The 26,563-nt window shown below is 43.7% G+C and overlaps 1 protein-coding gene across 6 annotated transcripts in view; it reads left to right on the forward strand.

Moving 5' to 3' along the window:
* HECTD4 (HECT domain E3 ubiquitin protein ligase 4) overlaps positions 1-24,326 on the forward strand; it is a 76,721-nt gene extending 52,395 nt beyond the window's left edge. For all 6 annotated transcript variants that reach the window (XM_040608471.1, XM_040608481.1, XM_040608510.1 and 3 more), the window contains 27 exons: positions 258-495; positions 939-1,075; positions 1,247-1,373; positions 1,996-2,133; positions 2,268-2,404; positions 2,577-2,737; positions 3,319-3,500; positions 4,916-5,121; positions 5,429-5,559; positions 5,783-5,988; positions 6,942-7,121; positions 7,445-8,748; positions 10,476-10,683; positions 11,523-11,746; positions 11,828-11,979; positions 12,188-12,294; positions 13,201-13,324; positions 14,109-14,299; positions 14,926-15,072; positions 16,201-16,320; positions 16,457-16,612; positions 18,512-18,615; positions 19,589-19,810; positions 20,253-20,419; positions 20,864-21,059; positions 21,857-22,079; positions 22,515-24,326. In XM_040608471.1, coding sequence (XP_040464405.1) covers positions 258-495; positions 939-1,075; positions 1,247-1,373; positions 1,996-2,133; positions 2,268-2,404; positions 2,577-2,737; positions 3,319-3,500; positions 4,916-5,121; positions 5,429-5,559; positions 5,783-5,988; positions 6,942-7,121; positions 7,445-8,748; positions 10,476-10,683; positions 11,523-11,746; positions 11,828-11,979; positions 12,188-12,294; positions 13,201-13,324; positions 14,109-14,299; positions 14,926-15,072; positions 16,201-16,320; positions 16,457-16,612; positions 18,512-18,615; positions 19,589-19,810; positions 20,253-20,419; positions 20,864-21,059; positions 21,857-22,079; positions 22,515-22,651 — 5,625 coding nt within the window. In that variant the 3' untranslated portion in view covers positions 22,652-24,326. The remainder of the gene's footprint in view (positions 1-257; positions 496-938; positions 1,076-1,246; positions 1,374-1,995; positions 2,134-2,267; positions 2,405-2,576; positions 2,738-3,318; positions 3,501-4,915; positions 5,122-5,428; positions 5,560-5,782; positions 5,989-6,941; positions 7,122-7,444; positions 8,749-10,475; positions 10,684-11,522; positions 11,747-11,827; positions 11,980-12,187; positions 12,295-13,200; positions 13,325-14,108; positions 14,300-14,925; positions 15,073-16,200; positions 16,321-16,456; positions 16,613-18,511; positions 18,616-19,588; positions 19,811-20,252; positions 20,420-20,863; positions 21,060-21,856; positions 22,080-22,514) is intronic.
* Positions 24,327-26,563: the final 2,237 nt, after the last annotated feature.

Below are 26,563 nucleotides of genomic sequence, written 5' to 3' on the forward strand. Positions count from 1 at the left end.
GCAGTGACCTTGCTTCAAAGCATACTAGCTAGGTATGCTGCATCTTGAAGCTAGAAAAAAGGCACGTTCAAAGTTTGTGTTTAGAAGCTTTAATAATTTCCCTGCTGCATCCAGTTTTATAGCTAGCAATGCTGGGAAAACCATATGGCGTGGAGATGTGATCAGCTTATACCTTTGGGTGACTTTTTCGAAAAAAGCAAAGAGAAGGATCAAAACAATCCATAACTCGTCTTAATGCTTTTATGTGCATCTTTCAGAACACAAAAGTCCGTGCTAACTTTGGATCTCGCCAGTTTGCCTATGCTGAAGGACAGGCTCACAGGAATGCTGCAGATCTCTGTATCGACCTGGCTGAAGAAATAAGTGCCAACTTTGAAGCGTTGCCTTTTGCCATGGCTTCTGATAGTGATAACGATGCTGGCACCAGCATAGCTTCTGATCCTGGGACCCATGGACCTCCTTGTAGAATTGCTGCTATTGCTACAGCTCAGCAACGTAAAGTGATGATTAATATTTTCTTTAAGTATCTTTCAAGAAAAATTTCAATCAATTAAATAGGATTTAAGCACATCCTGGCTGCAGTCCTTAAGTACTGCCTGTTTATGTAAAGCAATACAATAAGCATTGTCAAATACATGCTTGCTTGCATTTAGACAAGGCAATTAGAAAATTTTTACTTTAGTCTTTCTTTATATGGATGCACAAATTGTTCTCAATTAATGCAACTACAATGGGAAATTACCTTACTAGGGCTTTGAGTACAATAAGATGGTATAGTTAATTGAATCAGCCAATTGGTTATGCTCTGACAAAATGCATTACATTTCCACAGACTGATTGGAGACCATGGAATGCAATCAATCTCAGAAACTTCATAGAACATTTTTGCATGCCTTCCGGTGCCTTATGATCTCATTATTCTCATGTGTGTTTTGCAGAATATGACAGTGACACATCTTGCCACTATAAAACAGAACTGAGCTATGAGAATTTTATCACATCAGGCCCCGATCCTCATCCCCCTCCTATTGCAGATGATGAAAGTGATGATGACGACGACGATGATATTCCTCGGGTGAGAAACATGGCAAGCTCTGTCTGCTACAACTTGTAGTACAAATACAGATCTTGTTGTTTAATTTTTAGGTTTTGCTACACAAGGGTTTTCCCTACTTCCTTAAGGAAAACATAGTTACTGTTACCTTTTCTTTCTTCTTGGTGTTCTAAATAACTTTTGTCTTTGTAGGAGGATCACTATGCCCTGTTGGTTAAAGCCTGGGAAACTAAAGTTTTCCCTACAATTAGAAGAAGATTCCGTAATGAGGCTGAGAGGAAGTCTGGGTTGGATCAGATTAAGGGAGCTTTACAGTTAGGTATGGCTACATTTACTTCCAAGTACGTTGTTTATATGATGTGCAACAAGTGTGAAGATAAGACCTGTGTTTCTGTTATGTTTTACTGTATTCAGGGCTGGAAAACTTAAATTAACGAAAAAAGTTCTCTTGCTGTTTTTGTCAAGTGCTTAGAATTTGGTTGGGATTATTTTTTTTTTGTAACGCTTTTAACTTCAGTTGGACTATTTAAATAAGGAAAATAGCTTTAGAAGTAGTGGCAGAATTTGTTGTGCTGTTGTGAGGTGGATACATAAATACTTGGAGGAATAGTTTGAGAAGTTATCTACGTGCATTTTCTGTCTATATCAAGGCAAAACTTCTGAGGAACACTTCAGTAAGGGAGGATTAATTAATTAAATTAATACAGGACTGGCAAGACAACCTGTTTGTGGGAATGTCACAGTAAGAGCAAAGTAAGAATTCTGAGCCCTAATGAGAAGCATACAAGTGTGTCTCAGGAAAGCTCCACTCCCTATCTTATCAGCCTGACTCAAAGACTATTTAAGTAATCAGATAGCTCATCTTTTTATGTTGTTAATGAAAATAAGAAGTTACCTCAGGTGACTGGGGAAAATAACTAGTGCTCCCTTCTGTCTACCAGGAATGGTTGATATAGCACGACAAACTGTAGAATTCCTTTACGAGGAAAATGGTGGCATCCCGAGAGACCTCTACCTTCCCACTATTGAAGATATCAAAGATGAAGCAAACAAATTTACAATTGATAAAGTACGAAAAGGTAAAATCAGCAAAAAATATCTTAAGGGGAAAATAAAAGCCAAGGGGCTCTAGCACTTGGGATGTACTGCATAAATTGTTATATCTGAGGAAAAATGCTCTATCTTAAAATTTGTGTTGTCCCTTTCTGACCAGGTCTCACAGTGGTGACTCGCTCTCCTGACAGTAACAACGTTACCAGTAGTGCTGTTGGAACAGCTTTACCCAAGTTTGCTATTCGTGGGATGCTGAAAACATTTGGTCTTCATGGTGTTGTTCTGGATGTTGATTCCGTGAGTAAATATACAATGGGAGGACTTTTAATGTATTGGCATCACACGCCTGTGAGCAAATATGATTAAGTGTACTAAACTGCTTGGAATGCTGATTTGGTGCTCTTTTTGAAGGAAAAAAATATCATAGTTACTGTGTTTATTGACAGTAGTGTTGGTTTTGATGTTCCAGGCGAATGAACTGGTACAAGTAGAGACATATCTCAGAAGCGAAGGAGTTCTGGTAAGATACTGGTATCCTATTGACATGTTGGAAAGGCCACCGGCTGGTTATAGGAGGACTGCAACAAATGGATTGGTTACCCTGGATAATACCAATATCCAAATTCACAGGTAAAAGAAATGCAGTTTAGAAGGCATCTGTATTATCTGATTTGATCTGTAGCATTTCCTATAGTATATTTATCTACTACAACCTTGTTTTAAGCAGTAATAAACTTCTGAATTTTCTTGTCCTTGTTGGATTAAAGCTCACAAAGATTCTTTAAAACTCCACGTTTTAACGGGTAGTGGAGTTTTGATTTTTTTAATTTAATTTTTGTCATAAAGCAAACTTATTGTAATTGTCTTGTTGGAAGGATTTTACTTACTCATGTGAAAGTGGTTTTATATGTGCTGGTCTCACAGCTGCCTGCCTTGAAGCTTGGGTTTCTTACACCATCAGGCAGTTGCTGTCTAAGAGCTCAAGAACTCTTGACTGATTTTTTGTGGAGAGTTGGCTTCTACTTCAGGTGCCTTAATTTGGTACCAGGATTAGATGGGCTGAGTGCCATCTTAAGTGAATAAGAAAGATTTGGGTCTACTTGAACCTTTTAAATAATTAAGTACATTTGGATTCAGGGGCAGGTTGCTGGATATGGCTTATTTTAAGTGTGGTGAAGCAATTTTATGTTTTGTTGTTTGTGTTTTCCTAGAGAGCTTTTGCGAAGTGAAGCTTCTCTGGCCAAGCTATACTGCCGCATGGCTCTCCTCAATATTTTTGCCCCCAAATCTCCACATATGTTTACTCGGCTGTTTCATATTCCTGCTATCCGTGATATCACTCTGGAGCACCTGCAGTTGCTATCCAACCAACTTCTTGCACCACCTCTTCCTGGTAAACACTAATATTTATCACAGCTCTTTTTTGGTATAATAGCTTCTGGAAACAAAAAAAAATATTAATTTGGCATTTATTGATTAGTTAATAATAATGGTATTTGAAAAAAAGTCTCAATGGACTCCTGACTGTAGTGATAGGGTTCTAAACTGAAATTCTTGCTCATGATCTAACTAAAGTGTTCAAGAGAGTTGAGAGTCCTTCCTAAGAGTCTATTCAGTGTGCCTCTGTCCCTTTGTCATCAGTGGACTTCTCTTTATTGGGGGGTGGGGGGAGTATCCATATGGGATACTTGTAAGGAACTGAGAATGTTTTATAGTTCAAATCCAGGGTAGTAAAACTAAATGCCAGTTGGGTCTCGTAGTTTTCAAAATTCAACTCTTCTTCGTTTCACAAAGTGGTTTGTCCTTTTCCTACTGGAATCACAGATCTGGTTAGAGAATGTATGTGCTGAATCATGGAAAAGGAATCTTTGGCTAATTCAAGTGAGTGTTAACAAAGACAATTATTGTGACAAAGCTATTCTGCATGCAAAGGAATGTGTGTACCGTGGCTGGAACATAAGGATGAAGTAAGAAGTGCTAAATATAGGTTATTAATAATTAAAAGTAATTATTTACTATTGGAAAGTGTCTGGTTCCCTCCTCCAATTACTTTGAAACTTGGCTACCTCTAACAGATGCCGCATTGTAAAAGATCCTCTTGCAGAGTACAGCACTACTTTGCATGGCTTTGAGAATAATTTCACCAGCTTTTATTTAGTTTTCCCTCTTTAAATGTTTAATTCAAGTCCTGCTAATACGTACAGTTTCCAAACTGGCATTCTGGTGAATTGCCTACTCCTTTCTGCGCTGCACTTGGTTTTTTTCTTTGAGTTCTTCCATTAGCTCCAGAACGACAGCCATGAGATGCTGGGGCTTGTGACCCACTCGGGGCTGTCCAAAAGCTGTTTTGTTTATATGTGGGGAAAGCTTGAGAACATATAAAGCAGTTTTCACCTCATCTAGAATGAGTGGGGAGGAGAGTGCTTCTGGACTCTTGTCCTCATTGTAGTTAGGCAGTAAATTGAAATACGCCTGCCTTCACACATGGGACAAATTGAGGCAGCTGTGAACCCACAGCTCTATGTCTGGCAGACCTCCCTGAGGGGTGGCTTAAGGCAGGTGAAGAACACAGCTGGCATTTAGGGGGCCATCCCATCCGCAGCCAACTACATTGGGGGTGCAAGTCTAGTCCTGGGTGGATCCTTTCTACTGCGGACCTATGGGAGGAGTTTTGCACTTGCTCAGGAGTGAAAATAGAGGCTTGTAATCTTCCAAGTTTTTTTAAAACTTCCCTTTCCACTATCTGTTTTGCAGGCAACGTAAACACATTGAAATGATCTCTGAATTTGTCATATCTTTTTATTACAGATGGAACAATCAGTTCAAGTTCTATTCTTCTGGCCCAGTCCCTGCAACACTGCGTCCATTCCCAGAACTGTGCCGCCACGGACCTCTTCTACCAGGGCAATTCACAAGCCATCAGAGAGTGGCTTACTGTTGCCATTACTCGGACACTGCATCAAGGAGAAGAGAGTCTGTTAGACCTCACTAAACAGATCTGCTCTTTTTTGCAGGTAAAGTACTTAGTAATGTTTTTCTGAGAAGTGTTGTTTTCCTTCATAAGGAGCCCTTGCCTTATGTGTGATTGTAACTTCCATAATACTGTCTCTCACACTGAATTGTTTCTCTGGATGAATTGTATTCCTATTCTGATCATAGCAGGCACACTGAAGACTCAATCAATAGCGATCCTCTGGATCATATTAAAATGGAATGGCCTCACACTATGTTGTTATTTACAATGCTATGCTTGAAAAAAGAAGAGGGAGATGGTTTGCTGCTGCTGCTTGGGGTCTTTCATTATGAAATGTTATGTTACAGACGGCGCCGGAACAGTTCCCTGCTGAAGAATTCCCAATTTCAGAATCCAAAGTCAACATGGATGTTAATTTTCCTGGGGCTGCGTTTGTAATTGTGTCCTGTAAGGAAAGTCAGTCTGGATTCCGCAAAGAGTAAGTAATTGAGGGAGCAAGAGTGGCAAAGATTAAAGATGTGACTGTGAGCCTCTGTGAGCCTCAAGTATGTAGATGCTCATTTTCTTAAAATTTTTCTCTTCTCAGACTCATTTTCTAGGTGGTGGGATAAATACCGCAGTGTTTCATCTTTCCGTGGTTGGGCTGGGATTTTTAGTAGCTAGTTACAGTCTTAACTGAACTGTTCTTGCTGTTTTCTTAGTTCATCGCTGTATAAAGCTCCTTGGGCTCGAGTGCTTGTCTACGGGCTTGGGCATAAAGTTAAAAGGAATGGTCAGTTAAACCTGATCGAAGCAGTGTGCTATCCTCGAGATGCCTCTCCAACCAACACAGGCCTAACACCTCCCCCAACAACCAATCAGTACCCCTCCGTGATCACCCCTACAGACAAGGTTCACATCAAACTAGGTAAAAATAAATAAATAAAATACAATTTCATAGCCTTTTAAACTGTCGTCTCAAAAGAGACATGAGCATCATCGTTGCCTCTGTAGGACCTTGCTATATTGTCACCAGTCTTACCATGGGTTGTGACTTTTTGTACAAGTTTTTAGATAGTGTTTTTGTACAAGGTATTAAGAAATGTATCCTAGCAATCATTCTTAACCAAGGAAGTGTGGTTTTATAAAAGTTGGAAGCCACTTGAGTCTGATAAGACTTCTGCTAGTTCTGTTACCTCTATCAGGATCTGCTTTTTTTTCTGATTTTTGTGTTCTGGGAGTTCACAATGCAGTGTTTTTGAATATTTCTGCAGTGTTCCCGTTGATGCTATTGCTGTTTGACATACTGTGTTTCAGGTGGAGATTAATTATTTCTTTTGCTTTTGTAGGTGATTGTGTGGCCCTTTAATAATACACAGAGCAATCTATATGCAGTATAGTAATACATAGGTCATCCCAGCTTCTCAAGCAAGAGCAATCATTAATATTCTTTTTCCTTTTGCAGCCTAAGGGAGAGTGATTTATTTAGAGCAGTGAAGGTGACTGACTGCAGTAAGCTCTGAAAACTTTCCATTGGAGGTTCTTAAATTCTTTCGCTCAACTACAGTGTCTCTGATGTTTTTCTCAATACTGATCAGACACATCATACTACAAATAAATGGTTTTGTGAAAGTTCTACATGTATTTAGATGTGTACAGGCTAAAAATACTTCTATTTCGTATGTTATCGATATATCAATAGATTATATCAAATTATAGATAAACATTCTTATTTATTTATTGCAAGGTACTTAATAGAGAAAATTCTCACAATTCTCACTTAGCATAAATTTAGCCTCAAAAAAATCCTAAAAGATATGTTCCTACTTTTACTTTACAAATGCCTAGAGTCATGGTGTTTTCTTTGTCCTTCTTGCTTAGGAGTGTCTCCTCCTCCTGGAGCTGTGTTAGTCTTGCATTCTCTTCCCCTGGAATTCCCCCTGGCAATGGCATTCACAGAACAGCTGTTAACTTGGAAATTGGAAGATGGGGATGGAAAATCAGAAGACGAACTGGATACTATTCCTGCTTCAGTTCTTTTGCAAGTAGTGGAATTTTTAGGTGAGAATGCAGTATTTGCTTAGTAATGAGCACCAATAATTGGTTGGCTCAGATGGAGACTTCAGAGTTTAGGAATAAAAGAAAAATTACAGTCATGAAGTACTCCTGAGCTCTTCCATTACATTGAAAATTTCTTCAAACTCCAGAAATTTTCTGTTGATAGGCATTTCTTGGAGTAGCCTTCCTGTCTGTCTTACTGCTGACATACAGCCATTGAAATGACCTTTTCTTCTGCTTTTTTTAATGTTACTCTTGCAATTCATGTTATAAAGCTCCTAACAGTGAAATACTCCTGACTCCCATGTCTTTCTTGCCGCACTCAGGGAACTTTCTCTGGACAACTGACATGGCAGCATGTGTGAAGGAATTAATATTTCATCTCTTGGCTGAGTTGCTTCGCAAAATTCACAGTCTGGAGCAGAAAAAAAATCCAGCGGGATTGTCGTCTTCTATTGCCCTTCAGTTAAATCCCTGTCTAGCTATGCTTATGGCTCTACAGTCAGAACTTCACAAGTTGTATGATGAAGAAACACAAAACTGGGTGTCTGGAAACGCATGCGGTGGTTCTGGTGTCGGAGTGGCTGACCAAGGAAGATTTTCAACATACTTTCATGCTCTGATGGAAGTCTGCCTTGCTGTTGCAGAAGTAACCTTACCTATCAACATGAGCGTAACAGCTAATGTGATGTCTTCAACCAGTGCCCCAAATCTTAGTGACTCTTCATCCTCGTCTTCGTCTTCTCCAGGACAGACACCACAGAGTCCAAGCTTGCTGTCAAAGAGGAAAAAAGTCAAAATGAAGCGGGAAAAGACATCATCTTCAGGCAAGCGGTCTTCATCCAGAGCAGCTGAAACAGATGCTGCTATACTCAGTATAGGAGGAAGCAAGCCTGAGGATATGTTATGGTTTCATAGGGCACTGACTCTGCTTATAATTCTCAGGCACCTAACTAAAAAGGATCCTCAAGGACTGGGTGTGACAAATGATGCTGTAGCAGATGCATGTCAAGCACTAGTAGGTCCCACAGCCCATAGCCGCTTGCTAGTCATTTCTGGAATACCAACTCACTTGGAGGAGAGTACTGTCAGAAGTGCAATCAGAAAGGCATGTAATGCACACGGTGGAGTCTTCAAAGATGAGATATACATCCCTTTGCAGGAGGAGGATCCCAAAAAAGTCAAGGACAAAGCAGAAGGAGGAGAATGCAGAACGGAACTGGAAAAACCAACTGTTTCAAGTAGTGCAGACAGTTTGGATATCAGCAGCTCTAGCAGTGTCACACCTGCCATGAGCGTTAGCGCTTCAGCATCTACCAGCCAGGCTTCCCTCTGCAGCTCACAGGGTATATCTCGGACCGTTAGTGATATCTCAGTTGACCAGTTTCAAGCTGGACTGGAATTGGCCATCCCACCAGGACTGCTAGAACCGCATGTTGTTTCCAGCCAGGAGAGTCTGGATCTCTCACACTGCAGTACCGGCAGCCTTGGTAGCCTCGGCAGCCTCGGGGAACCGCTTGACAATGTAGAAACAGCATCTGTGTCTGATGTGGGGTCGATGTATACAGTCACGTCTCTGGACAACCAGCCACTTCTGTCACGGCCCATCAAAGGTTTTGCTGTAGTAGAGGTAATAGCCTTCAAACAGGAGAGGGTGCCTTTTTGGTCAGTTTTTTCGGAAAAAATGAGAGCCGATTCTAGCAGCCTTTTTTTTTTTTTTTTTTTTAAACTTCTGGCTTTGAGAAATACCGTGCTTTGTTTTGTGTGTAACGCCATGATCTGACTGTTAAGGAAAGTGTGCTGTATGTTTTCTTCCGTAAAGATTCTTCTGCTTGATTGAGGCCACAGCTTGAATGATGGAGACTGAAAGGTACTGTTAGCAAGGTGTAGCTCAGCATGGTCATGGGTGCAGGATAAATGTATGTCAGTGTGCATGCAGGGCTAAGGAGCCTAGAAGTTCTCAGCTTCGACAGAATGGCTGAGGGACACAGAGCTTAATTCTTCATTGACTTTCTCGGTACTATTCACAGTCTCGGAAGCATTTACTGTCTCTCAGAAGATAGAAAGGACCTAGTAGTGGAGTTACCAAGTAGCAATTTTAAAACAGAAGGAAGTACTCCTGCGCTTTCCAAGTTGTAGAGCTCATTGCTGCAGGGTGTTGCAGAAGCCAAGAGTATAAAAGAATTCATAAGGGATTAAGTTCATGGAGGATGTGCAGATAGGTAGCTGTTAAGCACAGCAGTCAGTGCAGCTTTCACCATAGGATATATTTTAAACTGCTGATTTCTGGAGGCTGAGAGAATATAGGAAAAGATCTGTCTATTTCCTCTTTCATGTAACTTTCTTCAAAGGTTTCCTACTGGTTACTGCTGGAGATAAGTTTAGAGATAGGTGGCCCTTTGGTTTGACCCTCAAAGCAATTATTTAATGTTTAAGGACTGTATTTTCATGTTTTAAACCATCTACAGATCTCTCTATTAAGTTACTTTAGAAGAGATGATAAATTTTGCTGATGTCTGGTTCCAAATCAATTCCTAAAAGCTTTGTGGGTGGTTGTCATTAATGCCACATCACTCCAGGTTTTTGGCTAGGCACAAGAGCCCTTCCTCTCACACTAACTGCATACTGCAGATTTATCAGCAGCTTGCAAAAGCCGTTTCTGATAGCATGTGAATATAGAGACAGATTTTTGCATAGTCTGAGATTGTATCAGTTGCCCTTTTAGGGGAAAATCGGCTTATTCAGATAGAAGAACTTCTGTTGCTATTCTTAAGCTACTAATTGACGTGAAGACACTAGAGTTGAAATAAACCACAAAGTGTGTACAGAAAGCTGTCAGCGTATTCACATTGAAACCTACTCCAAGTCTGTAGTTGCTCCAATAACGATGCATAGTGGTTATTCTTGGAATCAAAGGAAGTTATTGTTCCTGTTCCCAGTTTATGTAGCTGAGACTTCAAGGCCTGTGCTAATTTAGATATATTTTTCTAAACGGAGAATCGAAGCAAGGACAGCAGAGTTGCAAATACTGACAGGTTACCTATTTGAAACTTTAAGCTTCCTATCTGATATTTCTTAGGGCTGTCTCCAAGCTAAGAAATGGAATAGCTGATTGAGAGCTGTTCCTGATTAACTCACAGCATGGTGATTTCAGTGGCCAGATGTTCTTAGAAGGGATGTTTTCTAGGCTGAACCTGAATTCTGGTATCAAATTATTGAAACAGAAGAGTGCTGGAAGAGATGCAACAGTGATTATCTACGTGGGGAGGGGAGAAAGCTTAAGACCCAAATTCATAATAAATGGAAGTTAATTTGTTTTGTCAGAATTCCTGTTAACTAATTTCTCTGTTTGTACAGATAAGGTCAAGAGCTAAAATAGAGAAAATCCGAGCCAGTCTGTTTAATAGTAGTGACCTCATTGGTTTGTCCAGTCTGGATGGTGAAGATGAACTGATGGAAATGTCAACTGAAGAGATTTTAACTGTTTCTACTGTAAATCAGAGTTTATTTGACACACAAGGGAGCCCAGCACTAGAAGATTATTTCAATGATAAGTCAATAAAAGGTATGTGGTTTTCATATTGGCAAATATCTCACTGGTACTGTGCATTTTGGGGGGGGCATACAGGGGTCAGATTTTCCTTGCTGGGGTAAATTTAGCATGACTTACTGATGGGTGATGGACAACTGCTAGTGGGGGTGATTCCAAAACAAGTTTACTCCCTCTCATCAGTTGGCAAGCAGCTATTAATAATCTGAACATTGCTTAACTGCTATTAGCTCACAGTTAATGAAACGGCCAAAAAAGCTCAAAACCACAAACCCCCACAAAAAACTCGCCACCATCCCAAGAAACTACTGACGTTCTTAGTGACTTTCGTTTTTATGAAGATAGCGGCTTCACCACTGTTAAGACACAGTGTAATTTTTAGAGTAGAAACTGTTCGAGTGGAGCAGTTAGTAATTTATATTCTCAAACAAGGCGAAAGCTATACAGACCCTAATACACCTGGAATGGGCCAGAATCCTCAGTCAGGGCACTGGGGAGGATAATACTTGGAGGAAGTTCAGTTGAATTGATGGGTGTCGATGCGTACCTACACAATGTAATTTTTGTACTAGTATCATAAATAATCTACCTTTTTCATTACCAGTGCAGTCACGGAAACAATAATCACAATATATGGCCAAAATAGGAGAAAACATTCAATTTAAATCTCTCTCATAAATGGGGTATTAGAGTGCAGAAAGGTCAGGTCTGCTAGTAGAATTTTTCTAAGTGATTTTCTGTCTTGGAGCATGTGGCCTGTGATGCAACGCTTCAGCTGGATCCAGAATGTCTTTTCATGTTTCAAATTGTGGTATTTTGTACTGTATTGGGTTTTTGTTTTTTTTTTTAATTAGGTGAGAAATTGGTCCCAGGTGCTCGGGAAGTCCTCACAGAAATATTTAAAAGCTGTGTCCATTCTGAGCAAATGCTGAGCCTCACTCCAGCGAAACCCATTAAGGTTGCTGATATGTATCTTAGTAAAGAGCAGATAAATTCTCAAACTCCTGGAAACCTCCTTCATGTGTTCTTCACAAACGTCCGTCCTCCAAAGAAGGTGTTAGAGGACCAGCTTACTCAGGTAGTGCTTTGAAAACTGTTTTCAGCATCATCTTGTGTAACTTGAAAGCACTGGGTAATTATTCGCTTCTTATGTTGGAAGATTTTAAGGAAGTATGGTGTGCCCAAGCCGAAATTTGACAAGAGCAAGTACAACAAGGCGGGCAAAGAACAGCATCCAGTGAAAGTTGTGAGCACCAAGCGCCCAGTTACTAAACCACCTACAAAGGAAAAGTCCATGCTCAACAGTGTCAGGTTGGTGTCTTCACCTTTTGGCAGCTGCAAAACATTTGATTTTTCTCTTCAGGCATCCAGATTTTTATTCCCCCTCCCTCTGTATTTCCATGTACTGATTGGGAGGAGAAAATGCAATTTTGAGATTATAGAAGGCCTTCAAGGAATGTTTTGGTTTCTTGAAGAAACATAAGAAAACCTGCATCCTAACACATACTTTATCCCTTAGCCGAACAGCCTTAAGTGAGAAGAAACCTACTGTAAAGCCAAAATCTCCTGAAAAGAGCAAACCTGAAGAGAAGGACCCTGAAAAGTCTCCCACCAAGAAACAGGAAGGTAGTAGCAGTATAGAATGTTTCTGAAGTACTATATCACAGAAAAGAAATGCGCTTTTTTTTTGTATTGGCATGCTTATATGATGTTATGATCAACTGGTTTGTCTTTGTTTTTAATGAGGATAACTTATTTTTTTTAAAATAGTGATTTTAAAAGCTACTTGTATTTGTATATCTATAAATCTGGAGTCATCAATGTAAGTGAGAACAAACCACGCTCGTGTAATTTGTGCAACAGCGTGCATAAGCCATGTGAATACACTGGGTAGAGAACTGACTTCTTAAGAGGTATAGTTTCAAGGCTTTTTTCATACAGTGGGGACTTAGAATACTGTGGGCTTGAACTAGATGGTTTTAAATTGTATTTCTCAGCTTGTCACTTCTTAATTTTCCTAATTATGTAAGAGGAAAACTGGACAAAGCTTCAGATGCCTTATAACTACTCTACCCATGGAGGAGACAGCACAGCCATGCCACGACAGGGGCTGGTTAGACAAGGGTCTTGTTGATATTTCTTTCTCTAGTCAGGTGGAAGAGTAACTAGACAGGGACTTGGACTCTGCTTTTCGCTGTAGGAAACGCCAGGTTAGTTCAGAAGAGGAGAATTCCAGCTTTCAGCCACCTGCGGATCTTTGATACCTGCTCAGACACATTTGGTGAAACTATGCCAGGGGACAGCTGTGGGGTTTGCGTCCTTTAGAGGAAAGAATGAGTGCCGTTTACTGAAAGCCAGATTGGACCTAGAGAATATAATGTTTAGAACTACTTGAGAAACGAGTCGTGGTGGGATGGGTAGGACCAGGAGAAAGCTGGCGGGTAGCCACCTCATACACTGACATTTTGCTGTGTGGTACGTAGACTTTAGAGTAAGTCGTTAACTATTTGGTGGTCATATCTTTGCTGTCAGTTCCTGAGGAGAAGTATTTGACACTGGATGGATTTCACAGATTTGTGGTTGACCGATCTAAACAGGATATCCGTAGTGTGTGGAGAGCTATTCTGTCCTGTGGATATGATCTGCATTTTGAAAGGTAAATTTATCAAATCTTTTTGTAAAGGTGATGCTGATGGATTGTGCTCACTTTAAAAAAAACTGGATCCTAAGTGTTTCTGCTCCAAGTTGCTTTAACCAGTGTGTTGGTAACATGCAAGCTTCTAGCCGTGGCTGTGAGGCCTGTAGAGAAAGTTCTTGGTTATTTTATTAAAACGTGCTTTAAAGAGTCACTGTGCTGTCAAAATGCAGGTTCCTGACTTCCATGTACACAACATAGCTGACAAAATCATGTGCCATACTGTCCTTTATGGCTTCCAAACTGTATAATAAGTTGGCCTGATAAGAGTTGTCCATCCGTCTGGCTGTCTCTGGCTTTCTTCCACAAGAGCTTTCTATTCTGTGCACCGGCTAATTGTTTAAACTGGCAGTGTTGTTACTGGCTCAGTAGTAGACGGAATGGTTACTTCCTTGTTAATATTGTACAGGAAGAAAGTCTGTTAAATGAATCTTCCTTATCTCCCTGTGTCAAGCCACAAACCAATTGCCACATCCCCTACCCCTATATCTGCTTCAGGGCGTAAGGAAGACGGTGCAGTAAGCAAGCTTAATCGGCAGTTCCTTTTTTTCTTATTATTTAATAACAGTGAGGCAAGGTAGGTGATAAATCAGTTCTTCTCAAACTGGATTTTTTGCAACGAAACAGCTCTGCTTAAAAAAGGGGGAAAGAAGTGGAACAAGCTACCTGGAGTTGTGCTCAACATGCTCTTAGTAAGCAGCATTGCGCTTAAGTTTCAACAGGTCTTACGCCTTTTACGTTTCAGGTGTGCCTGCATTGATGCACGACATGCTCAAAAAGCATCCCGGAAATGGACACTGGAAATGGATGTAGCTCTTGTCCAGTATATTAACAGGCTTTGTCGTCACCTTGCAATTACACCAGCACGACTCCATCCTCATGAAGTTTATTTGGATCCAGCTGATGCAGCAGATCCCAGAATTTCCTGTCTGTTGCGTATGTACAGATTGTTTGCGTAAAGACTTTCTTCAGTGGAGGAGCTGGGTGGTGCTCCTGAACACCCTGGCTGTCGCCTAGGTAGTTGGGACGTTCCTTTAGAGGTTGCAGATTGGAACCTCTGTGGGTTGGGGGGAGCACTGTGTGTAGGTCTCCTCCCTCCTTGGGTGGGCTTGGGCACCGCGGTGCCTTTGGCAGCGTTGTAAGAAGTGCGCTGCAACTGTTTCCTGCTCTCTGAGTGTGCCTCCTACATGAGGCTGGAGCAGGGAGGCATCTGGTGAGTTTGGCTTGCAGGGGGAAGGTTGAATTTCGATTCTGGTCCTAGGCAGACTTCAGTTGCCTAAAACGTGTTCGAAGCTCTAAATTCCTTGAAGAGGGTCTCCAGATAATGCAAATGCAGTGATGATGAAAGATACTGGGCTCAGACACCCAGAGACTCGAGATCCAGGAAGGAACATCACAGATTAAGGTCGTTCTTGCATCTTGGGCCCTCTTGTTGATGCACAGGGATCAGGAATGGCTGATTTAGAAGGCAGCTTGTGCGTCTCCTGGACTGAATGCGCTAGGAAGGTGGACTTGGCAGTAGATAGGGATTTATCTCTCTGACTGGAGGTTTCCCACCACAGATGTTCCCGTTGAAAGCCTACGCCTACGGTTTGCACTGCTTCAGTCTCTCAATACAACGTTGGAGACGTTTTTCTTGCCACTGGTGGAGCTTCGGCAGACTGAGATGTATGCTAGTAGCATTGCTGCGCTGCTGCAGGAGGCCAAAGGTCAGTTTCTGGAGGAATGTGGTTGTGCCCTGAAAGGGTGTGCTATGCACCACATGACATTTTGTAATATATTTTGTCAAAGATATTAATATGTGTATACATGTGACAGAAAGAGAACATGGAGGGGAGAGGGAAAGCAAGTTAGCGAGTGGCTCGGTGCGCTAAGAAAGGCTTATTGGCTTCATTCTCAGCCTGATAAGCTGGCACACGGTCTGAGGTGACAGCCAAAACCAGCATTAACCCAAGGGTGCTTCTCAGTGTGGGAGTTTTTCCTTGTTCTTGGTTTTTAAGGGTGAGGGGGATTATTCTTGCAAGTAGTTAAAAGATGCTGTGCACCTTTCTTGACTGTGGAGGGAGCTGGCCCATCTTCTGTTTGCAGGTGGCTTTCAAATGTGCCTTTATCTTCTTGGGAGTATCCATAAATTAAAATTCTTTGTTAGTCAACAAGCAGCAGATCAGGTGAAAGTCCCAGGACACGTTGGCATCCTCGTTGTCATAGAAGTTGTAGAATTAGAGAGATCAAGAAAATACTTACCATGCATCAGCATTTAAAATGGGCATTTACACGCCTTCATTAGACAGCGAACAAACCCAAGATTTAGGTCATTACGTGTCCCAAACTTGTTTTCTTCTGAAGAAGATACAGAATCCACCAGAGGTCCCAGTGTGTGTAAGTAGGCTTTAATATTGGCCCAACTAGGAAAAATACTTGTAAACCCAATATGGGGAAGTGAGGAATGTTCAGAGATTTATCTTTATAGAGCCCGTATTTCTGGTGCAATGTGACAGCCCTATTTTTTATCGTGTTTTCTTGCCTTTAGCATTACTGTCAAAACACCTCAGATTTCTGAAAGCTATTTGGCAAGGTGTTTCTGATTTGCAGAGATTCTGGTGGAGTTGCTAGGATCTATTTATATAACACTGGAATTGCGTTCATCAGCATTCTAACCCAACTCACTTCTTCCAGTACACATTAGTAACAAGTACTTCAAAAAGAAAAAAGTGGATTAGCTGTGTCTTACCTTCCTAATGAAGGTGAAATTATGATTCTACCACTGCTCATTAGAGAATTTCAGAAAATAAGAATGTAGAAGGACAGATTAACTATATTGAAATGTGTTTCTTCAGGTTTAATCTTCTATGATACAAAAGTAACTGTGATGAACAGAGTGCTGAATGCCACTGTCCAAAGAACTGCTGATCATGCAGCCCCAGAAATCACCCTGGATCCCTTGGAAATCGTTGGAGGTATGGAAAACATTTATCCTTCTAAAATCCATTTTAATCCCTTGCAACAAGCTGGATCTGTTCTAACCAGGCTCAGATGCTTACTAATGCAAAATACTATGGGGATATTTTTTTTTTCCCTCTTGTTTTTAAATAGGGGAGATCCGTTCTTCAGAAAACTCCTATTTCTGTCAGGCAGCAAGACAGCTGGCCTGTGTGCCATCCTCGCAGCTCTGTGTGAAACTCGCCAGCGGTGGAGACCCTACATACGCTTTCAATATTCGGTTCACAGGGGAGGAGGTTCATGGAACAAGTAAGTTGGGATTGCAGTTACTGGCGTGGGTGACACAGGGTACAGTCATGAGAACTTACTCCAGGTGAAATTCAAGTTTTCACAAGAATGGGGCTCACGTTAACTTGCAGGAGCACCGTGACCTTTGTGGTGGTTGTCGTCCTGCAGATGGAAAAGAATGAAGCTTCCAAGAATGAAGCAAGCCAGATGGTTAATTTTCCTATTTTAGCTAATACAGCAGGAATCATGTGTGCCTGGGCGTGTGACTTTGCTAACTGGAGCAAGTAAATAAAGTAATAGTAAGTGGTTTGAAGCATGGGGAGAGTTTTTAGTAAGAGTATCTCTTTAGGTTGCTTTGGTGCTCAGCTGTGGTAAACCCAGACTGTGCTGGTAACAAAGATTATTTTTTTAAGTACTCTGTTGTTAGTAATGAGCCGGATAATGCTGCTGTGGTTTTTGTTGTTGAAGTGATGTGAGATTGTATAGCCAATATTTTAAGACACCATTCAGTACTAGTGTAGGATACATTGCCAAACTTAGCTGTCAAGGAATATGCAAGCATTAACAGCCAAAAATGGTTGTACCCAGGCGAGGTGGTTTTGAGGATTGTTTTCAACTTGGCATCAGAAGTACAAACTTCAGCTTGTCTCAGCCAAGCTGAAGAGACAGTGAGTCCGGTAAGGGTTTTGTTGCTTTAAAAGCGGTCCTTAATTTTTGCAGTAAATGGTATTAAATTTGCATGTGTCTTATTTTTGTGAGATGATGTGCAGTATTTCTTGTAATCGTTTTCATAATTTTAACGTGGTGGGTTAAAAGAACAAACAATTAACTGTCCTAGTTTCACCTAACCAGTACAGAGACAGACTCCTCATGACATAGGAGTACTGCTTCTCAACAGAAAGCGTTGAGCAATAATCTCACTGTATTAAACAAGATTATTATGCCTTCTCTTCTCTTGATGCTATATTTTAGTTTGTGAGGCTTTATTTTCTAAGACCTTCTTTACGAGGATGCTTCCCAGCCCTTTCTGGATACTGACTTTCTTTGGGGGTGCTGGCTCCCTTGGATGTGATGTGGGTTGCGTGTACTCCAGGAAGAGACTTGATTTAAGCAAGAGCTGAGAAAATGTTGCTTTGCAGATCTGTTGAATAATTGATGGGGCATCAAGGCAAGTATCGACGGTGTGGCAAAGAAGAAAATTGATCGCTGCTATCTAAATTCATGCAGTCTCTGCATACTGCCTGTAGTAGGTCCTTTTTGGAAATTCATGGGGGTTTATGGAGTTAGGGAGGAAAAGCCCCAAATGCACTTCTAATATTGCCAACTAGTGTCATCTGCCACATTGCATAAAAGGAAATGTCAGTGTGCACCTATTAGCTCCTTGATGCCTTCTCTCAAGGGGAATTTTTTTCTTTTTAAGGTCTGAGGTGGTTATTGACAGTATCTGTAGAGAGAGAAATGTTATGGCCCCAGCTCAGCGTCGGTAATGATTTCTGATGCGTTGCCTCACTGCTTTTAGCTGTGGAAACGCTCCATTGGTATGAAGACAGCACCATTCATCTTCTAATCAAGTAACGAATTCCATTTGCAGGCCAATTGGTGTAACAAATGTTTGTGCTAGTCTTACCCGTAGTGTGCTGGAAGACAAAGCAGCATTTAAGAATTCAGCAGGAAGCAATTCAGTGAATATTTTTTGCATGTAATTACACTATTTAAATGTGGACTCGCACATGAATAGCAAGCTGGCGTGGCTGGCATCTACCCCACCCTTGTTTAAGCTGCACATCTGTGCAGTCAGAGAGGTTGAGTGTGTAACCGAAGGCGTGAAACGCTATTTCAAGGAGAATGGCAAATTCTGGATTAAAAGGCAGCGGTGACAAGCGTCAGGGGGCATTTCATGATTTTGCTTCTCTCTTTCAGGTGGATCTTTCCGTCACTTCCTTTGGCAAGTGTGTAAAGAGTTACAGAGCTCCTCACTCTCCCTTCTCCTGTTGTGCCCGAGCTCTGCGGTCAATAAGAATAAGGTGTGATATCTCAACGCAAGGAATGAAGTTGCTTTTCTCTTTTTGAATGCGTGTGTTTGAACAGGAGTAGAACATGTTCAGTTAGTGATACAGAGAGAAGCTGCAGATCAGTGGGCCCAGTTAGCACGTATAACCGGGCAGGTCTCAGGTGCCTGATGGAACTGAAAATGCCTGCTGAGGAATCCCTGGTGCGCTTCACATGGTGCTGCAGGTACTTGAGGAAGCAGCCAAGTAGTCAGGACCGCAGAATGCAGCAAAATTAAGACTCCTGGTCAAAGCTTCCTTAGAGTGAATCTGGTTCAGTTGTCTGATGGAGAGGTTGTCGGTGCCAAGGTAATGAAGTCACCTTCTGCCGGTATTACTCCAGGAATGTCCCCAGGAAAGTCAATCACATTGCTAGTAGAAGACGACACTCCATCTGTGCTATTTAATGTGTATTTACTGCCCTCCTATTTTGTGCAGTAGATATATTGTAGAAACAAGGTAAAGCTTATGGCCCAAAGAATTTACAGTAGCTGAGCTACAGTTCCTTCCTAGGAATATTCACAAGGCAGGAAAACAGGACGTGTCCCTCAACTTATGACCAACTACACGGCAAACCTGGCCTTGCGTATCCACACTGTATTTCAGAAAGCTCCCGCAACTGAACGTCTGAGATGTTGAATGGACAATACAAATACAGCCAAGTCCTGTAAACACTGATTAAAAGAGCTTTTAAAAGCGGGGCTCTCAAGGAAACCGGTGTTATATTGCTTTCAATCATTAACTGTTAAGATAATGTGCTGTAATATCGCAGTATAATGTATACAGGCTCCATGCCACGCTTAAGTAAATCCTGTTGTAGCCAACTAAACAGTATTCACCGTGTTCAAATCATTTTTTTCACAAGCCTGTTAACTTATGGCCCTGCAGGGTATGCATCGGTCATTAAACACTGGGTTGTGTGCTCTGTTCTTTTTTTTTTTTTCTGAAGGGGAAGTACATTTTGACGCCCAGCCCTATAACCTACGCAGAGGAGCAGTTATTCCATTTCTTTGGGCAGCTCTTGGGTATCGCAATTCGAGCAGACGTTCCTCTGCCACTTGACCTCCTGCCCTCCTTTTGGAAGACCCTGGTAGGAGAGCCACTGGATCCTGACATAGATCTCCAGGAAGCTGACATCCTCACCTACAACTATGTCAAAAAATTTGAAAACGTAAGTAACTTTCTTTCTCTTCCCTGTTTTTCAGGGTTTCCTTCAGAAGCCCGTTGTTGTAGTAGCAGGTGACTTTCCCGGCTGCCCCAAATGGTAGTGGTTGGCTTCACAGCCGGCAGGTGGTTTTCATCTGAGTGGGGTCGTGAAGTGGTTTGACTCATTTTGGGTGCAGGATTTTACCTGCTGATGGCTGGAAAAGCTGCTCGGTCTCCTCTGCTGCCAGGCGCAGTGGAATTCGGGTTTCTGAAACGTTTCCTGGAACGTGACAGTGCTAAACCAGAAAAGAACCCACCAGAGCCGTTACTGGCTTCCACTGCCCGTGCTGTCTGCAGGGGATAGAAGGGGGGTGCTTGGCACGGTGTGGTGATGCCGTAAATGTGTCACAAGCGTAATGCGGCACGACGTGCCGGCCGCCAGGTACGAGCCTTGTGTTTGGTGACAGATCAATGACGAGACAGAACTGGAAGCTCTGTGTGCAGAAATTGCTTCTCAGCACCTGGCGACAGAGAGCCCTGACTGCCCGAACAAGCCGTGCTGCAAGTTCACCTACCTGACCATGACCGGGGAAGAAGTGGAGCTTTGCCCCAGGGGCAGGCACATTCCAGTGGGGTAAGTAACAGCTGCCCGGGCAGGCCCTGGCACTGGGCTACATGGGAAAGAAGCATTTCTGGAAGAGTTTTCCCAGCAGCAGGCTCTCCAGAGATATTTTGTAACAAGCTGAAGGCTGGAACGATCTGGGAAAGCTTGACATTTGTTGGCAGAATCACTGGTGCTATTTAGTGCCTTTTGTTTGGTGCGGTGTGGTGCTTGTCAGCTGCCTGCGGGCTGCAGCAGAGCCCTTGTGAGGCTGGTGAGAAACGGGCCGGGCTGAGGGGAGGGAAGGAGGCTAGGCACAGGGGAAGTAAATTGGGAAGCATCGGGGAAAAAAAGGGCTTAATGCTCCCTCCTGTTACTCAGAAGCAGAATCTCCCCGTAAAGCCCTTCTTCAGTGTGGGGCAGGGCACGAGGGCTCTTACGCGCTCTCCTTTTTGTCCTGGATCTCTGCCCTTGCAGGTGGGAGAACAAGGACGTGTACGCGACAGCGATCCGCAGCTTGAGGATGCGTGAGCTGCAGACGCCAGAGTGCATGACCGCAGTGCGTGCTGGCCTTGGGTCCATCATTCCCCTGCAGCTCCTGACTACGCTGACCCCTCTAGAGATGGAGCTGAGGACGTGCGGGCTTCCCTACATTAACCTGGAGTTCCTCAAGGTGCGGAGAACTGCAAACCTACCTGTCTGACACAGGGAGGGGACGGGGCCCTCCCATGGGGAAGGCGCTGGGAAGACTCTTCCCCCTTGCAATATCGCCAGGACCTCCCATGTGCAAGTACTTGGGCACCCCCCTTTGCCCCCCAGGAAGTGTTGTAAGATTTCACTGGATTCAGGAAATAATAGGAGTGGGACAACTTCTAGAGAGGAATAATGGATTTACCTTTTAGCATCCAGTTTTAAATCTATCTCTGTGTTAACCAATCTCTATTCGATATTTGCCACTTAAGCTAAGGGCTGAAAGAGCCGTCGCCCTTACTTTGAATTGCAGGTAGTTTCTGAAAACCTAAAATTAATCTGTAACAGCCACCTTCTCATCCTAAATGCTTTCATTTCATTACCATAAGAATTATGCCATAAAAAGAACTGTTCTTTTATGCCAGAAGTTGTAGAATATTCTCAGCTGTGGGCGTTAGCGTGGTTTTGTGTGTTCCTTGAACAGCAGCAGCGCTGAAGTGCCCCGGTCCTGCGTCTCAAACAAAACAGGGCTGGGCATTCCCTGCGCTGCGGGGAACGCGCTGGAACGAGCCCGTTACAGAAGCTGATGGGCTAAAAAGATACAAACCTGCGTATATCGGCACTCTGCCGCGGCTGGAGTTCCTCATGACTTGGGAAAGGCAGGAGAACGGGGGGAGAGGTGTAGGTCCCCTCCCCTTCTGTCCTCTTACGGTCTAAGTGGGGAAGATTTGCGACAGGAGAAGAAAGCAGCCGTGGGCATTCTGCTTTCTCTTCCCTTAGGCACACACCATGTACCAGGTGGGCTTGATGGAGACGGATCAGCACATTGAGTTTTTCTGGAGCGCGCTGGAGATGTTCACTCAGGAGGAGCTCTGCAAGTTCATCAAGTTCGCCTGTAACCAGGAGCGAATCCCCTTCACGTGCCCGTGCAAAGACGGGGGCCCCGACACTGCCCACGTCCCGCCGTACCCCATGAAAATCGCACCCCCCGACGGAGCTGCAGGTATGTTCCCCGCTGTCTCCAAAGGCCAAGGAAACAAATTCTGTTCTCAGTGTGGTTTGAGCTTTCAGCTCCCACCCACCCCCGTTGAAAAGTGTATTTAACGCCCAAAGAATGACGAAAGAGAGGCAGGTCCTTGTGGCTGTAAATAAGAGAGAACTTCTTTTTAAACCTGTAAAACTAAAATTTCAAATCAACGGAAAGCGTTGCCCTCTGGAGACGCTGAGAGGCTTTGCATGGTATTGCTCTCAATGCTTTTAAAATGATGGGACTGCCGGAGAGGCACGGCGGTGCTCCAGGTTCAGGCGAGACGTGACAGGCAGGGATTTTATTTTGGTGCTTCTCAGCAGTAGAGGCGCGGGGGCAGAAGGCTGGCAGGCAGGCCGGTGAGAAGCGGCAGGCGCGTCACACACCCCTCTGGCACTTCTTCCCCCGCAGGTTCTCCAGACTCTCGGTACATCCGCGTTGAAACGTGCATGTTCATGATCAAACTTCCTCAGTACTCCTCGCTGGACATCATGCTGGAAAAGCTCCGCTACGCCATCCACTACCGGGAGGATCCGCTCAGCGGCTGAGCGGGAGAAGGGGATGCCCAGAGGTGACTGGATTGTTTTGTGACTCTGCTGACGTTGGAAACCCTTCGATTCACCTAAAAATACCTCCTGTAACACTGTGTGATGAGCTGGAGGTTAATTTATTTTCTGAACTCTTGTTCCCCCCGTTACAATAATTACTGGAAGACTTACATTTTGTATTTGTAGACTTTGTGGTGGACTGGTTATTTTGCTGCCTTGTTTGTGGAATATTTGTAGGATAGTTTAGTAAGGACCAGTTTGTGTATAATTTAATTTTGAAAAACCTTTAAACATGTACATTTCTAATTTTGTAATTTAGAACGATATTACCCATGCGAACACAACAACAGCGAGGGCGTTCTGAGTTGGGGGTGGCACAGAGGTGAAGGCTGGTGGATCGCTCTCCCCTGAAACATTTTTGAGTACAAAAACGGAGAGAATCGGGGGCGGGGAGGGAATCGCTGCGGGGCACCTGCAGGAGCGGAGTGTGGCACCTCTTCTGTCATAGGCAGAGAGCGTGAGGAATTTCTGGCACTTGAGTTTTGGAGCAGGAGGTAGGCTGCCACACTGCATGGTTATGTTTCCACCGTTTTCTTGTAACTTTTTTTTTTTGGAAACTATAAGCAAGCACACGGGTAGCTGCCGCAATTAATTTGGGGTTTCAGCTAGACACTTTTGATTAGGAAGATTTATAACTGATAGAACAGTGAAAGGGCCGTAATTCAGTTGGGTTCTCGCCCTAGATGTTCTTGAATGTCTGCTTTGCTTAGTAACAAAATAATTTATTGTAATTAAAATATTAGCAGAACCAAAATGGCTTCTCTCTGTCCGGTGTAAGATACCACAGTCCAAGTGTATAATCTGTGACTCTATCCTATTTCTGAAGAAGCTTTCAGAATAATCGGTGTGCGGTTAAACACCTGTAACTCACTTTTTGTACTCAAAAATGATCTTCGAAGAGCAAATTATCCTGGAGATGTGATGCCCGCAAGGAGGACGAGGTGGGGGGGAGGCACAAAGTCACTTGTTTGAAGATAAAGCTTCTATTTTGTACGGAGAGATAATAGCAGACTATGGAGAGAGAACGATTCTCTGAAGTTTAACTTTTGTATGTTGTGAAATACGTTCTGGGGTGGTTTCAGAACAACCTGTCGCCACGTGGCAGCTTCCTTTACTGGTGTCTGAGCGGTTGCCCCGCACCGGGCGCGTCCAGAAGCGCGGCATTGCTGCGGTCATTGCCTCGAAGTGACACTACCAGGAACTCCCTGTGTGGGAAAGGACCGGAGAGAGCACAGGGAAATCGCCGCTGCGCTGCACGGCTCGGTACTACGTGAGAGTTAAGTGCCGGTACTGAGCTACAAGCTTGTTATTTTTCCTTCCAGTGTGCTTGGCGCACGCAGAGCACACGTAAAGGTCTGTGGCGGGGGAGGGGGTGACTGTACTTTAAGGTTGGTATTCGATGTCTCTTTAGAAGACGGCATACACTGATTTGGCTTGTTGGTGGTCATGGGAATTCAAAAAGCTGTATTTATTGTATATTCTTGTGAATATTGGCAACGACGAGTGTGTGGTACTTGGAAGATAAAATGTGAGTAAGAGAGAAAAGCCTACACAAGTGTGTATATTCTTGTTCTGTGAGCGAATGGGAAAAACAAAAATAAATGTGTGTTCAACAGTTGTAGAGCTAGTTGTTGGCATCCAGAGCCTGCAGCTCCTGCGCTTAGGGAAGCTGTGTTATTACCTGTCTGTCGCGTATTGCCCTTTCCAAGGGCCGGATACATGTCAGAAGAATATTTACTCTTGGGTCTTGTCCATTTCCTGGTAGAAGCGTACCTGTAGCTGAGAAACCACTCGGAGTAAGCGCAAACACACGCGGAGCTGACAGAGACCAAGGGGAAAACTAAGCCGAAGGCGCGGCTGGGAGCCGCTTTGTTCCCGTCTGGGATGCGTGTTCCCAGGCAAGTGCCACAGGGAAGCGTGAAGGAGGTCGGTGGAAGTTTGTGGCGCTGGTGTTGCTGCCAGCAATGCGCGTGGGGGTTGTTCCTGGGCCGTGGATGGCGCGTTTGGTTTGGGTTTCACGCCCCCGTTCCAAGGCCTCGGAGCCTTGGGTGGACTCGCTCCCAGGGGCCGGAGAGCTGGGAATGCCGGTGTTCTCCAAGGCCGGGAGTACGGCTGTGAGTCAGAAAATGCTGCTAATGTCCGTCTTCTTCCAGGGAGCACGTCCGAGTGGGACATATCTGCGTCTTGGCCCTGAAAGGCGTGCTGCAAAGTTACTCGATACATATTTATTACAATGAATTATTTATGATTACAAATAACACAAACTTTGAGTCGATGCTGTTTACACCTCGCTGTGTAAATGAAGCTTCTTATCCTGGAGGAATGTCACACCGGTAAATACCCTTCACCGGCTGGTTTGCTCGGAGGGATGGTCTGAGCCCTGCAAGAGGAGGAGCTGGGGTGGGGAGGGCACTGGCTTTTTGTTGCGTTGGTTGGTCAGTTGGGTTTTTTTTAATGCCCCTAGAAAGGAAGTGCTGCAGCGGTTCGCCTGTAGCTCAAATGGCCTTTTAATTAAAGCTTTTCTAATCATCCTGACTTCCTTGTGCTTTACATGACTTACATGACTTGACATTGTCTGTAATCGGCTTGTTTGTCAAAGAGATTGGTTTGTGATTATTTCTTTTTTTTTTTTTTTTAAACTATCTATTCATTCAGAATGTAAAATTACACTAAACAATGGCAGAACTCTGGAGCTGGCTTGGTGTGTGTCCGTCTCGGTACCGTTCGCAGCATTAACCTGTTAAGTGCTCTTGGCCATGGAGTGTAACTTGCATAAAGGAGATTCTTGACATCCCTTGAGATGTATCGTGTCCTTCTTTGGGGCTGGAAAGAATTAACTCCTGGGCTGCTGCAGCTGCGTTGGTGCAGGGCAACGGAGCTGCTAGAAACAACGCTGCAGACTGTCTGCTTTTGAATCCCGCTTTTGGGGGTTAATGCCCTTGTATTTACTTGGCACAGAAATGAAATATTTTGTACTAAATGGAGAGCAAGCACAATGCTAACATCTCTCTTGATGGAGAGAGCACGGGATTTCTCATGCCTGAGGAATAATGCCGCTAAGCCACACTGCCAGCTCGTGTTCGTCCTAGCGATTCCTGAGCCAAGGCATCCCGCTCCCTTCCACAGCCCAGGAGAGCCAGCTTAGGTTCCCTTACCGTGCCGTAGCAGTTTTCCCCAGGAACCTTCCCAGCGCAAGGTTGGTTGCGACCTGGTTTTAAATCTTTCTTCTGCTTCGCTTGTATAAATAAAGGCTTACATTTGGTGGAAGCGTCCGTCAAATGTCTTTGCTTTAGAAGCAGGATCACCTCGGCCGCTGTGCGTGAGCCTTCCACGGGCCAGTGCCAGCAGCAGGGACAAGGCCTCTGGGAACAGCCCTGCCCTAGGAGGGCGATTGGCTGATTAGCCCTGCTAATGCCACCTGCTGTGCCTGGTTCATTAGGTACCCATGGTCATTATCCAAGGCCTGCCTGCTCCAGCTGTTGCCTTCCCCATGCCCGAAGCACAGGGCGAATAACTGCGCTCCTGAAGGGAATTAGCAAAGGCTCCAAGCCGGTGCCAGCAGCAGGACACAAATGAACGAGGCCCGTGGCCCGTCATTCTGGGCTCTCGCGAGCCCTGGGCTGGGAACTTGCCTGCAGATAATGTTTGTGATCTCACATCACTTTAGCAAATAGGTTTGTACCTCACCGTGTTTGGAGAAAACTTTTAACTATTTAGAATGTGAACTTTTGCATATTACATGAGTCTACACTACTAGCAAGTGTCCCCAGGGGCAGCCCCAGCTCAGAGCTTATCCCCGGCTGCCGCCACCCCCCTCTCCATGTCCTGGGCACACAGGTGATCCCCGAGGAC

The sequence above is a fragment of the Falco naumanni genome, chromosome 1 (genome assembly GCF_017639655.2).
Source record: "Falco naumanni isolate bFalNau1 chromosome 1, bFalNau1.pat, whole genome shotgun sequence".
Taxonomy (NCBI): domain Eukaryota; kingdom Metazoa; phylum Chordata; class Aves; order Falconiformes; family Falconidae; genus Falco; species Falco naumanni.